At 40.7% G+C, this 15,489-nt stretch overlaps 1 protein-coding gene across 4 annotated transcripts in view; it reads left to right on the top strand.

The window, feature by feature from the left end:
* EIF2B3 (eukaryotic translation initiation factor 2B subunit gamma) overlaps positions 1-15,489 on the top strand; it is a 135,657-nt gene that overhangs the window by 84,533 nt on the left and 35,635 nt on the right. For 3 of the 4 annotated variants that reach the window (XM_024231547.3, XM_054535730.2, XM_024231556.3), the window contains exon 6: positions 6,359-6,448. The exons of the other annotated variant lie outside the window; for it this stretch is intronic. In XM_024231547.3, coding sequence (XP_024087315.2) covers positions 6,359-6,448 — 90 coding nt within the window. The remainder of the gene's footprint in view (positions 1-6,358; positions 6,449-15,489) is intronic. 4 annotated transcript variants of the gene reach the window in all.

The raw sequence follows: 15,489 nt of genomic DNA on the forward strand, positions 1-15,489 counted from the left end.
TTTGAAATATCTCCAAACTGCTTTCCACAGTGGCTGAACTAGTTTACATTCCCACCAACAGTATATAAACATTTCTTTTTCTCCACAGTCTCACCAGCATCTGTTGTTGTTGTTGTTGTTTGACTTTTTAATAGTAACCATTCTGACTGGCATGAGGTGGTATCTCATTGTGGCTTTGATTTGTATTTCTCTGATGATTAGTGATGTTGAGCATTTTTTCATGTGTTTGTTGTCTGCCTGTATGTCTTCTTTTGAGAAGTGTCTGTTCATGTCCTTTGCCGACTTTTTAATGGGGTTGTTTTTTGCTTGTTGATTTAAGTTCTTTATAGATGCTTGATATTACACCTTTGTCAGTTGCATAGTTTGAGAATATTTCCTCCCATTCTGTAGGTTGTCTGTTTACTCTGTTGCTAGTTTCTTTTGCTGTGCAGAAGCTCTTTAATGAGGTGGAAAGGGGAATGTTTGATTATAAACAGACATGTGAGATCTTATTTGAGTAAAAGAAATGTTCTGTAACTGGATTGTGGTGATAGTTTTAGAGCTCTGTACATTTTCTAAAAATCATTAAATTGTATGTCTAAAACAGGTGAATTTTATGGTATGTAAATTATACTTCCATAAAGCTGTTTGTTTTGTTTTGTTTAAGACAGAGGCTGAGGGCAGTGGCTCGTGCCTGTAATCCCAGCACTTTTAGAGGGCAAGGTAGGAGTATTGCTTGAGGCTGGGAGTTCAAGATTAGCCTGGGCAACATGGTAAAGCCCCATACAAAAATACAAAATTAGCCAGGTGTGGCAGCTTGCACCTGTGATCCTAGCTACTTGGGAGGCTGAGATAGGGGGATTGCTTGAACTGAAGTGTTGGAAGCTACAGTGAGCTAAGATAGTGCCACTGCATTCTAGCCTGGGTGACAGAGTGAGATCCCATCTCTAAACAAATAAGTAAAACTAAAAGACACTAAGATAAAGCAATCAGCCAAATTCAGAACATGGATGTTCTATAAGACAGGTAACCCAATCTAACAGATTAATGGCTTCGTAGGGGAATAAGAAAGGGGAATTTTTTTTTTTTTTAAGAGTCAAGGTCTCGGTCAGGTGTGGTGGCCCATGCCTGTCATCCTAGCATTTTGGAAGGCCAAGACAGGGGGATCCCTTGAGCCCAGGAGTTCAAGACCAGCCTGGACAACATAGTGAGACCCTGTTACAAATAATTTGAAAAGTTAACTGGGCATGGTGAGGCATGACTGTAGTCCTAGCTACTCAGAAGGTTGAGGCAGGAGAATAGCTTGAGCCAAGGAGTTCAAGGCTACACTGAGCTGTGATTGCCCCACTCCACTCCAGTCTCGACAACAGAGCAAGACCCTATATCAGACACACACACACACAGAGAGAGAGAGAGAGAGAGAGATGCCCAGACTAGCTTCCCCTGTAGCTGGAACTACAGGCATGCGCCACCTCACCCAGCTGGAATTTTTAAAAATGAAATAAGCAAATGTAGCCAGGCACAGTGGCTCACGCCTGTAATCCCAGCACTTTGGGAGGCTGAAGCACTGGCCAGGAGTTGGAGACCAGCCTGGCCAGTACGGTAAAACCCCATCTCTACCAAAAATAAAAAATTAGCTAGGTTTAGTGGTATGTGCCTGTAACCCCAGCTACTCTGGAGGCTGAGGTAGGAGAATCACTTGAACCTGGGAGGCAGAGGTTGCAGTGAGCCGAGATCATGCCACTGCACTCTAGCCTGGGTCACAGAGCAAGACTCCATCTCAAAAAAGTAAAATAAGCAAATATAATGTGAGAACTTTAATGGATCTTAAATCAGATAAACCAGATGGAAAAAGACAAATCAATACAGATAGAATACTAGATGACATTATTAAATCATTGATAATGACATCAAAATTATATTGTAAAGTTCTTAGCAATTAGAAATATATACTGCACATACTGAAATATTTATAGGTAAAATGACACAATATCTGGCATTTGCTTTAAAATACTGTATAGTTTGCTAGGATTGCCATAACAAAGTACATACACTGGGTGACTTAGAACAGCAGAAATTTATTGTCTTACAGTTCTGGAGGGTAGAAGTCCAAAATCCAAGGTGTCAGCAGGTGGTTCCTTCTGAGGGTGGTAAGGGAGAATCTGTTCATGCCTTATAGATGGCTTATAGATGACATTCTCCCCATATCTCTACCTCATCTTCCCTCTACATGTCTGTCTCTGTGTCCAAATTTCCCATTTTATAAGGACACTACCTGTATTGGATTAATGCCCCCCCGCCAGAAAAAAAAAGACTTCATCTTAACTTGATCATCTGCAAAGACTCCATTTCCAAATATGATCATATTTACAGGTACTGGAAGGTTATGACTTCAGTATCTTTTGTGGAGAACACAATTCAACTCATAATAAGTACTATAGCAAAAATAAAAAAGATTGGCAAAATGTTGATAATTATTCAACCTGATTGATGGATATATGAGAATTTATCCTGGAGTTTATGTATATTTGAAATTTTCTTTCCTTAAAATAATTTTTTTAAGAAGTGTATGTGTAAAAGCAGAGACTTGAATAAATATTTATACACCCATGTTCATAGCATTACTCAAAATGGCCAAAAGGTGGAAGAAACCCACATGTTCATCAACAGATGAATGGATAAACAAAATGTGGTATATACATACAAGGGAATGTATTCAGCCTTAAAATGGAAGGAAATTTTGACACATGTTGCAACGCAGATAAACCTTGACAACTTTATGTTAAATGAAATAAGCCAGTCACAAAATAATAAATATTGTATCATTCCTCTTTTTTGAGACAGAGTCTCACTCTGTCACCCAGGCTGGAGTGCAGTGGTGTGATCTCGGCTCACTGCAACCTCTGCCTCCCGGGTTCCAGCGATTCTCCTGCCTCAGCCTCCTGAGTAGCTGGGATTAAAGGCATGCGCCACCACACCTGGCTAATTTTTGTATTTTCAGGAGACATGGGGTTTCACCATGTTGGCCAGGCTGGTCTCGACCTCCCGACTTCAGGTGATCCACCCACCACAGCCTCCCAAAGTGCTGGGATTACAAGTGTGAGCCACTGCACCCAGCCTTTTTTTTTTTTTTTTTTTTTTTTTTGAGACAGTCTTGCTTGTTGCCCAGGCTGGAGTGTAGTGGCAAGATCTCAACTCACTGCAACCTCCACCTCCTGAGTTCAAGTAGTCCTCCTACCTCAGCCTCCCGAGTAGCTGGGACTACAAGCATGTACCACCACACCCGGCTATTTTTTGTATTTTCAGTAGAGACGGGATTTCACCATGTGGGCCAGGCTAGTCTGAAACTCCTGACCTCAAGTGATCTGCCTACGTCGGCCTCCCAAAGTGCTGGGTTTACAGGCATGAGCCATCACACCAAGTCTGCAGTGGTAGATTCATAGGTGCGTTTAATTCCAAAAATCATTTTTCAGAAGTAATTTCATCTTCCTCATTACACTGCACTATAGTACTGCATTATGTACTTTTTTGTTTTCTTTTGAGACAGGATCTCCCTCTGGTGCCTAGGCCAGAGTGTAGTGGCACAATCATGGCCCACTGCAGCCTCGACCTCCCAGGCTCAAGTGATTCTCCTGCCTCAGCCTCCCACGTAGTTGAAGCCACAAGTGTGCACTACCACACCCAGCTAATTTTTAAATTTTCAGTAGAGACAGGTCCTTTCTATGTTGCCCAGGTGGTCTTGAACTCCTGAGCCCAAGCATTCCTCCTGCCTTGGCCTCCCAAAGTGATTACAGGTGTGAGCTACCATGCCTGGCCTACTTTTAATAAATGTCTTATTCATTTCCATTTATTGATTTCTTTCTGTATTATATATAGACTCAAAACATCATCCTGGCCCAGAGCCATAAGCCAGTTATTCACATTTCATTTGTACCTCTTTGAGGTTTTTGGTTTTGTTTTGTTTTAAAATATCAATCTTTATTTCTAATATCATTCTAAAATAATAAAATGAAAAAAGGCAACCTCCTTTTTGGCAACTTAAATGTCATTAATGTCCCAGTCCCAAGATTTATATTCACTACACATTTAATCTGAAAGGAAAAAAAAATCTCCAAATCACCCATTTCTGTTCCTGCAACATATTCCAGCCTGGTAGCTAGTTACATCTCTATCTTCAAGTATATCAATTACATTTTTGGAACATTTTGTCTTTTAAAAAATGGAAGAATAAGAGTTTTTTAAAACTGAAAAAGCACTTATAAAATACTATGTAGATTTTATGCCGTATATACTAGGGGTTGATAACAGTTTAGAAGATACTTATTCAGACTTTTAAGTTATTTGTATGCTGGCTGGATCAGTACAAGTTGACTCAACTATAAAAATTAGAGTAATATATCTACCTCAGAAGGTAGTTGTGAAAATTAAATAATATGGAGTATATGAATAATGAAAGGAATTTATAAACCAAGGGAGTGAACAGGAGATTGCAGCTCTACAAATTGGTTAGATCAAAAGAGAGAAATATTAAGATGTGGAGTTCAAATGAAACACTGGTACCACAAATCACATTTGCTACAGTCACACTCACATTTGCTACAATCTATTCCTTGAGGAATTTCTTAGAACTTGAGAATTTCAGAAAGTTAAACCGGGAAAGTACCTTTTACTTTCCTCTTCATCCTCACTTTATCCATTAATTAGCTTGTGTATGGTATGGGTGTGGGATTCCCAAGTCTCTGACTCTTCTATTGCACTTTTCCCAAAAGAATAGAAGCCCAGCATGGTACACCATAACTTATTCGATAAATTGCTTCTGGGGTATCTAGATCCCATGATAATAATAAGGCAGCCAGGTGTGGTGACTCATGCTTGTAATCCCAGCACTTTGGGAAGCCAAGGCAGGGGGATTGCTTGAGCTCAGGAGTTCAAGACCAGCCTGGGCAACATAGCGAGACCTTGTCTCTACTAAAAATAAAAGAAATTAGCCAGATGTAGTGGTGCATGCCTGCAGTCCTAGCTACAGGAGGCTGAGGCAGGAGGATCACTTGAGCCCAGGAGATAGAGGCTACAGTGAGCAATGATTGTGCCACTGCACTCCAGCCTAGGCAAGTGGCTATCTCCAGCCAGAGCAAGACCCTGTCTCTAAAAGTAAAAATAAAAACCTGCAAGGCAGTCAAAGCCAAGCAACACAGAGTTAGAAGACAACCAGGCATCTATGACTGGAATCTTCTTCTTTTTTGTTTTTTTACCATACTCCCCTTCCCTGAGTGTTTATTTTTATTAAATAAAATGACCTCAGACATTACAAGCATGGCATTTTTTACACCTACGCAGATGCCTTAATTTGACCTCATTTATTCATTTATTTGTTTATTCAACAACTATTTATTGAACATTTACTCTGTGTCAGGCACAATGCTAAGTGCTAAGGATGTGAAGATAAATCTCTGCTCTACTGAATTTCAGTCTAGTGGGAGAGAGAGACAAGTGAATAGTCTGTTTCTTTACTGTATGTTAAGTTATCCAATAGAGGTAGATACCAAGTTTTGTGGGAGCTGTTGTCGGTGAAGGATTCCTAGAGGAAGTGTATCCTGGAGTGATTCCTGAGGAATAAATAAGAGTAGGAAGTTAGGATTATTCATAGAATTTTACTCCATCTTCTGTGAAGATGGAGAATACATACCAAATTGTGGAGGCAAAAGAAAGCATGGCATGGTCTGAGGAAAATAGGATAATTAGGGTAGAAGCAGGAAAATGTTTGTTACAAGAATTGTGTGTAAGAATTTATAATAGAGGCCAGGTGTGGTGGCTCACACCTGTAATCCCACCACTCTGGGAGGCTGAGGTGGGTGGATCACTTGAGACCAGGAGTTCGAGACCAGCCTGGCCAACATGGTGAAACCCCATCTCTACTAAAATACAGAAATTAGCTGGGCATGGTGGTGTACAACTATAGTTTCAGCTACTCGGTAGGCTGAGGCACAAGAATTGCTTGAGTCTGGGAGACAGAGCTTGCAGTGAGCCAAGATCATGCCACTGCACTCCAGCCCAGGCAACAGAGCAAGACTGTCTCAAAAAAAAAAAGTTAACGATCAAATAGAAGAAGGTAGATTATCAGTGATATAATATCTCACCAGATTTCTTTAGAATCGTAAAAGCCTCAGAAAGTATGCCATAGGGTTTCTAGGGAAAAGACCTTTTATGTTGGTAGGGTCAGGGCTGGGGTCCACTGTCCTGGTCTCCCCAGAAAGGGGTGTAAGCAGCATGCCTCTGACCCTCATAAACTTACCAGTGCCTACTACCTGATAATAGAATGGAGACCATGTTACCTGATTGTAGCCTCTTCTTTTTTTTTTTTTTTTTTTTTTTTTTGCAGGCACCCTAGAATACGTTTCCACACGGGTCTTGTGGATGCCCACCTCTACTGCTTGAAAAAATATGTCGTGGATTTCCTAATGGAAAATGGGTAAGAAAAAGGGTGGTAGAGTGAAACCTACAATGATTAATAAACTACTTTGTGAATTCCTTAAGTTTTAAACCTTCATAATTTAGATAAACAGTTTCTAAAATTAGCACAATTGCACAGTTAGTTCTCATTTTTGTTTTAGGAATGAAATTATGTCATCAATATAGTGTTGTTTTATCTGTACCACAGAGTCCCCTGCTTATATTTTTGCAGCATGTGTTATAATAAATCAGCAAAATGTTTTGTAACACTTATAGTAACCCATGATGCCTCTTTCTTCCCAGTTCCAGGCTCTTCTTCCCTCCTTTGACAGGAGCGAGCTCCACAGCCCTTATGCTATTTGTATCTAATTACATGTTCTCCTAGGCAGTTATCCTGTAGATGGGCCCTCTTAGCAAAGGGCTAGAGACTTAACCATAGAAGAGAAAAAGGATAGCAAATTTCCCCCCAATTTTAGAAAAGAAGGCCACTTCAATGAGTGCAGAGAAACAAAATTTGGCACATAAGAAAAGCAGCTACAGTCCTCAAAGGAACAGGTGGGAAAAGATTTAATAACTGCATGGTTAAGAATAGGAGCAGCTAGCTTCCTTTCATGACTGCTGGGTAAGTTTGGAAAGTTCACCAGTGCTATCCAAGGCAGAAACTTATCTAGGTGAACAGATACCACAGTACCAAGAGGTATCTCAGACCATCTGGAGAAAAGAATTTGAGAACCTGAGTTTAAATGCTAGCTCTGCCTTTGGCTGATGGACTTGAATATATATCAGAATATTAAGAGGAAGGAAGATTGTTCCCCTGCCCAGTATGATCTTTCTTGCAGTGTCCTACCTGTCACCCCCCACAACACTTGCTAAGTTCCTGTGGAGAGGCCCATGTAGAGCCAATGGTAAAACAAATCATTTGGACTTTTAGAAAGCTTTCCCAAGGATTATTATAGCTCTGTTTCCCCTACCAAGGACACAGTTGCCCTGCTCCTTTCTGACCTCTGAAAAATGTTTTCATTCCATCCACACATACTTATTAAGCACTCATTATGAGGCAGGCATTGTGCTAGATCAACCATGGGATCAATGATAAATAAACAGATATGGCCCTGCCCTCATGGAAATTACAGCCTAAGCTCATGGTGGAACGTGGAGACCTTACTTTTTAGATAGCAGGGTAACTTGTTGCCAAGATTTAGAGGGTGATCCAAGACCTATTTCTCAGTGACCAGTCTGGGCTGTTTGTATTCCAAAAATGAAATTAACTCTTGGCCATTGAAGGGTTTATTTTTCACTCCCAAATAAAAATGAAGCCATATGAAATGAGCCTAGGCCTTGATGGGCAGAAGAGAACACAACTGTGTTAGAAAGGATGACTTTTTAAAAAATGATTTACTATGGAAAATTTCACATAAATGCAAAAGTAAAGAAAATAATGAACTCCCATGTATCCGTCACACAGTTTCAACAATTATCAACTCATTGTCAATTTTGTTTTATGTATGCCACCATTTCTCTCCCCCCATTACCCTAAATTGTTTTAAAGCAAGGCATTTTGATATAATTTCATCTGTAAATATTTTGATATAATTTCATCTGTAAATATATTTCAGCATACATAGTTAAAATATAAGGACCCTTCCAGGATAAGGATATTTAAAATAGATATATGTTTTATGTATACATACATATATATATATATATATAGAGAGAGAGAGAGAGAGAGAGAGGCTCTTTTTTTTTAATAAATACCTTAATATCATTATCACACCTACAAAAAACTGACAGTGCTTTCTTAATACTATCAAAGAGGATTGTGGCTTTCAGTGTCTATATATGCAGGCAGTTTTACAGCAAACCTAGTCGTCTCATCCTGGTTGTTATAGCTTATTTGTAGCTCATTTGGCCACTACCAATTAGTTATTCCCACACCTGGCAAGTGTAACGCAATGGTGTGTGTACCTTGAGGACAAGCCTGAAGTTTGTGATATGGCTATAGGTCCTGGCAAGAAGCTCTGCCAAATGGGACTTTCCCAGAACCTGCTGCAGTAGAGAATGATAAAGAGCCTTAGCACATACTGTTTCCCCACCTCAAGTTCTGTTTAGGAGACCCTTATCTCTTTCCTCCCCGCATCTACCTTCACCTCTCAGAGTTGCTACAATCAAAGAGCATATATTGAAAATTGATATATTTCAATATATTGGAAAAAGTAAAAAGGCACAGCAGGGCAAATTAGAATGTTACTTGAGGGAGAGTCTTTATTCCTGGCTGGAATAGTGAAGGTCTTTGAAAGGTTGTGGGAGATGGGATTGAATTGGTTGGTGGTAGGTAGCAGCATGTAGAAGGTCTTGAAAGCTAAGCAGGGAGTTACAGATCTTTAAACAGAATATTCTTACAGGAAATGGGCAATGATGCAACCTGGCAAGTGAACATAAACCATTCTGCATGGGAAAGAGATTTCTTCAGGATAAGTAGGAGGCACTTATAATCATCTGGTCACCAGATGATGACTCCTTTAGGAATGGAAAGGAAAAAGTAAACCTAGGAGACACAGCTTCAAGAAAGGACTGCTGTAGCAATCCTTTGTTATATTTCACCTCTGAGAGTTAACATATTCTACCCTGTGTTCTTTATGTAGGAAAGCGTCATGTTTTCAATAAAGTCACACTTAGGTTTTATTATTTGTTTACACGTTAACATTTTCCACTCAAATTCTTTGAGAATGGATATCTACCTGGATTTGTAAGGCATTCAGTATATACTTGGTGAATGGGGGAAGGGAGATGTAGTAACAGATAACAGAAGCAATTTAGTATTAATACATTAATAGTGAAAGAAGAGAGGTGGGTTTCTACAGTTGACTAAGCAGAAAAGCTACAGGGAGAGCTGCAGAGAGAAGAAAATCTGTACTCTCTTTGATGAGAAGTTAGTAACTGTACACATTTTACAAGTTTTTTATCCACTTCTGAATGTAGTATGATAGATGAATGTTCCACAGAATCTCTTGAATGTTTTAATTCAAAATGTGTTGGATTCTATGTCCAGGGCCAAAGCAGATCTTATTCTGAGTATTGTGACTGTGATACCTCTTGATAACTGAGTGTTCCTCCCTCTTTTACAATGTCAGCTAGATTAAGCCTAAAGAAGCTGATCACTTAGGAGATCTAGGAGCCCAGGTATTGGCCCAGCTCTTTGCTTGCCTTAGTAGGAGTTGCTCCTAGACCTGAGTCAGGGCCCTAGATTGGCACTGGCCCTATGAAGGACTCAAGCAATATACCAATATGCCAGCTTTGTGAGCTAAAGCCATGGGCAATGTATACCAGGCAATATATACCAGGATTAGTCTTGATTTCCTTTTAGTACAGAACCTCCCCCGCTTCCCACCCCCACTGGCCCCATTTATCTTTCTCTCTTTAAGAGACTTAAAGATTAGTCTCCTTAACAGGGAGAATTGAGGCTGATTACTTCCTTCTTGTCCAGAAGTATCCACGGTTACAGTCAGCCTCTTATAGTGTTAGAATCTGATATTGCCGTGCAGTACTTACAGTCTTGGTGTTGGACCTTCAGAGCAGGAAGAGAGAGGAAAGAAGAAAATTTAACAGCACCTACTGTGTACCAGGCACTGTGCTGGGTGCTTTTCACATATATTCATTTCTTACAATAGTTCTCTCATTAGGTATTATACTCATATTATAGAGAAAGAAAATGCTCAAAAGTCATTTGCTCAATATCATGCAGCCACAGCCTCAACAAAATCCATCACTGTTTAATTGATTGCCAGCAACATCCACCACAGATGTCAGATATCTCTGTTGCCAACATGCTTATATGCACATGCACATGACTTGCACTTGGAAGAATAACAGAGCAGTCATAACTTCCTTGCCTCAGCTATGTCGGGATGCAGAGAAATAAGGATAGGAGCCACAAAGTGAAGTCAAGAGTTGGGGATAGGCAGCCGTGGCAAGGTCAGAATCAAGGTAATAATTAAAGCCACATACAAAATGAAGTTATGTTAGCTGGGCATGATGGCATATACCTCTAGTGTCACCTACTCAGGAGGCTGAGGCAGGAGGACCACTTGAGCCCATGAGGTTGATGCTACAGTGAGCTATATGTGATGGCACTGCTGCACTCCAGCCTGGTGGACAGAAAGAGACCCTGTCTCTAAAAAAAAGTTAAAAATTTAAAAAGGTGAAAGTGTGGAATAGCTAGAAAGCCACGAGTAAGCACAAGACAGCAGAGTGGAGATAAGAAGCAGAGATGAGGGACCAGATAGTGCCATGAGAGGCTGGCAGTAGTAGTCTTGGTTTCTTACTGTTCAGTTCAGGCATCCATTGATTTGGCTGTACTTGGTTTCCTTACATATCCTTAGATGTCCTAGAGATTGCACGATGTGTCCTTTACTTCAATAACAACAAAATTAAGCTAAGAGTATGTGACTTTCACACCTTCTCAACAGGGCTGTTATTGGATGGCTGCATACTGATATCTGAAGATGCAGGTGCTGCCAAGATTAAATCAAGGTAGTCTCCTTTGAATTTCTTAGTTGCATTCATTTTTATCTCTGGGACTTCTAGAAATATTAGTAATACTAGTAATAGAGAAACATATTTAGAATTCATTACATTTCCAAATTAGGAAAGCTTTACTTTTTTTTTTTTTTAAGAGACAGGATCTTGCTCTTTCGCCAGGCCGGAGTGGAGTGCAGTGGTATGATAACAGCTCACTGCAGCCTCCAACTCCTGGGCTTAAGTGATCTTCCCTCCTCAGCCTCCCGAGTAGCTGGGACTACAGGCACTCACCACCATGACTGGCTAATTTTCTTATTTTTTGTAGAGATGGGGCCTCAATATGTTGCCCAAGCTGGTCTCAAACTCCTCAGCTCAAGAGATCCTCCCATCTAGGCCTCCCAAAGAGCTAGGATTACAGGTGTGAGCTCCAGGCCCAGCCAAGAAAGCTCTGCCTTCTGTATCCAAAAATCTGTGTATTTTTGGGTAAAGAGACAGCAAGCAGAGAATTCTAAATCCTGTGGAAAGTGCTTTGGTTGAAGAACAAGATGCTAGTTAATATGGTATAGTGGAAAGAGCCATGGACTATAGGACAGATGTGGAGTGACTTTCAGTTCTATCAATTATAAAAGTTGTATTAACCCTAGGCAAGATAGTTAACCTCGCTAAGCCTTGATTTCCTTCTTTATAAAATAGGGGCCAGGTGCAGTGGCTCACGCCTGTAATCCCAGCATTTTGGGAGGCTAAAGTGGGAGGATGGTCTGAACTCAGGAGTTCCAGACCAGCCTAGGCAACATAGCAAGATGCCATCTCTACAAAAATTACAAAACATAAAATAAGAATAGTAATACCTATCATAAGGATTGCTATAAGAACTTGAAATGATCTGTATTATTTTCCTAGCATAGTACCTCACACATGATACCTCGTACATGATCAAAAAAACAGTACATATAACTGTCTTTACTGTGAGAGCATAGAAGCCTACAAATGTTATAAAAGGCTTCCAAGCAGAGATCATATTTGAGAAGGGTGTTATGACTTGATAAATTTTCACAAAGTGAATGTACCTTATGAGTACTATATTCAGATTAAGAAATAGAACATTGCCAGAATTCCAGAAACTCCCCTCTTTATATCCCCCTACCCTACCACATACACAAAAGTAATCACTATCCTGAGCATTAAATAAGTGTAAGGAGATGGGATCAGATTTGTACTTTAGAAAAATCACTGTGTCTACAAAATAGAGGATGGATTGAAGGAAGAAGAGACATGATCAGATTGTACTTCAGAAATATTCTGTCAGCTGGGTGCAGTGGCTCATGCCTGTATTCCCAGCACTTTGGGAGGCTGAAGCAGGGAGGATTACTTGGAGGTAGGCAAGAGGATCACTTGAACCCAGGAGTTCACGACCAGCCTGGGCAACTTAGGGAGACCTCATCTCTACAACAAATTTAAAAATAAAAAAATTAACATGCTGGCACATGCCTGTAGTCCCAGCTACTTAGGAGGCTGAGGTGGGAGGATTACTTGAGCCTGGGATGTCAAAGCTGCAGTGAGCCATGATAACACCACTGCACTCCAGCAGCCTGGGTGACAGAATGAGACCGTCTTTAAAAAAATAAAAAAATTTTTTTTAAAAGTCTCTTTTTTTTTCCATCTACCGTATGAAGGATAGATTTTGTGGATAAAACTAGAGGGAGAGAGACCAATTAAAAGCAGGTACAGGAATCCAGGCAAATGATGACAGTAGTCTGGACCAGGTAGTGGCAGTAAAGATGAAGAGAAGTTGAAAGTTTTGACAGAGATTTAGGGGATAGAATCAGCAGTGCTTGGTGATTGATTATATGTGAGGGGTGGAAGAAGGAGAAGTCAGGCTGTTTTGTGAAAGGGCCATTTATCACAAAGCAACCCCCAAATGCAGAAGGAGCTGAGAAACCAAAGAAGAAGGCAGACAAATCTAGTTTGTCAGTTTTGGATGATTTATTGGGGCAACTTATAGACAGAATCGTGGTCTTGGGTGGGTGCAAGACAGGTAGATCACACTGCAACCCCCCAGACCCAGAGCCTGTACCTTGGGGAAAAAAACATATATGCTTTGGAAGGAATTTTCGAAAGTCAAAGCAGTTTATGACCTTAAGGCATTTAGCAAACCTAATATCTGACCTGCCTAATTTAGACCAAACGTCTTTATTTTACCAATAATCTTTAACATTTTTTATTTCCCAAAGATTACTAAAGTTACGTGAACTAAAAGGCATTACAGTTTTTATTTTTTTCAAAATATTTGATTTAAGTGCTTATTTTTCTTTATGCCAATTAATTAGAGCTTTTACATAAACATCACACACATAACATATGTATAAACTACACAGACAGACAGAAGAAGATCCAGTAGTTGTAAGATTTTTCATTTGCCAGTTTCTTAATTGGATTACTGGCCTCACGGTAGAGCCCTTCAAGAAACAGGTCTACGAAAACATGCAGTTTCTAGGGCCTAATAAGCAGGCACAGCTGGAAGACAAAAACAGACCCCCAAAATCAAGGGTCCCATTTTTATATCAGATTCTGGATCCCAAAAAGAGGGAATTAGCCCATCTCCCATGAGAGTCTTATCTCTCAGTGAGGAGTGGGAGCATTTCCATAACTTCTAGGTGGCCAAGAGCATGCTTCTCTGATGTAAACATGCAGAGAGCCACGTATTCCCTGATAACTGCCATTAGCCATTGTTAAAAGAATATTTAGCCTTAGATTTTCAGAGGAATCTATCCACCACCCGTTCCTGGGGTTTTATGAGGAAAACAGAGTTTTTTCCCAGAACAGAGTTTGTGACACCTCCTCTGTTTTTTTTGCAAGGAGTCCCAGTCTGTTAGAGCTTGAATATCCACTTTTAATTAAGTTGACTGGCCAGGTGCAAGTGGCTCACGCCTGTAATCCCAGCACTTTGGGAGGCCAAGGCAGGTGGATCACTGCCGGTCAGGAATTTGAGACCAGCCTGGGCAACATGGTGAAACCCCGTCTCTACTAAAAATATAAAAATTATGCAGGCGTGGTGGCGTGTGCCTGTAATCCCAGCTACTCAGGAGGCTGAGGCAGGAGAATCGCTGGAACAGAGCAAGACTCCGTTTCAAAAAAAAAAAGATAAAAAACAAAGTAAATAAAAATAAAAGCACTGTGGTTAAAAGTCGGCTTAATTTTTTTTTTTTTTTTTTTAAGATGGATCCTCGCTCTGTCACCCTGGCTGGAGTACAGTGGCACAATCTCAGCTCACTGCAACCTCCACCTCCCAGGTTCCAGCAATTCTCCTGCCTCAGCTTCCTGAGTAGCAGGGATTACAGGCACACGCCACCACACCCGGCCAGTGTTTTGTATTTTTAGTAGAGATGCCATTTCACCATGGTGACCAGGCTGGTCTTGAACTCCTGACCTCAAGTGATCCACCCGCTTCAGCCTCCCAGAGTGCTGGGATTACAGGCGTGAGCCACCACTCCTGGCCATAGGACTCTTTTAAAAAGCCCTTTTAAATTTCTTATTACCTGACTCTAGCCACACTGACAATATTTCTGGCTTTTGAACTTGACCAAAGGTAACTTCCCAGGTGCTTAGGGAAAGGAAAATTCAAAATGGTTCGTGGAGGGGAAGATAATCAACTAATGGTAAAGGTCACGCAGATATCAAACCAGAAAGGACTCATTCCCTAAGCCAGGAATGGAACCCAGGGCATCACTGTGAAAAGTCAAAGCCTTAGCTGCTGAGCTACAGCACTGGTGGTTTCCATTGCTCTTCCCGCTTTTCCCAGAAGGAGTCTAGAGTAGTTAATTTTGTGCTTGCAAAGGCTTTTAACTACTCAAGATAATTTTTAGAGCTAGCTATGACATGAATCCCAGAATTCCTGTTCCCTGGAAGGAAGAGACTGAGAGAAATTATGGCCACATGGTTACAAGGTCAAGTTCCCAAGGACAGAAAACAAGATGGAGACCTCACCCAGTTTTTTTGTTTGTTTCAAGGACCTGCAGCAAAATTTATTACTGACCAGCTTGCTGGGCCATCTTGAGCAGTTTATGGGGTCCTAAGCCCCTGTTCTATCCTAAGGTACCCCTCTTCATGACAGAACAACACAGACAAATTCATAGCACAAAATACATTAGATTCGTTACAACTTAATACTAGCCTCAGAATTCTTTTTCTCATTAATCAAAACTTTACAGAGGAGATAAACAGTGATTTTTACCATTCATTCAGCCAATTTGCACACACACAAAGAGAGAGAGAGAAGCCAGAAGTCTGACTGGTAAGAAATTTTATTCCTTTGCCGGCATGTCCTGTTTCTGGGTTCCCCTTCCCTGAGCGGCCGTAGCGACCCTGCTTGCCACACCACCACTCCTGGGGCCAAGCTGCATCACAAAGGAAAATCATGGAACTACAGGCAAAATCCTCTACATTTTGCAAGTTGCCACCCAAATGGCTGCATGGGGGACCTGAGTTCTAATGTTTTCCATTCTGGACATAGCAAAATACATGTGACAAAACAGACATTAGCCA

This window comes from Pongo abelii, chromosome 1, assembly GCF_028885655.2.
Source record: "Pongo abelii isolate AG06213 chromosome 1, NHGRI_mPonAbe1-v2.0_pri, whole genome shotgun sequence".
NCBI lineage: Eukaryota > Metazoa > Chordata > Mammalia > Primates > Hominidae > Pongo > Pongo abelii.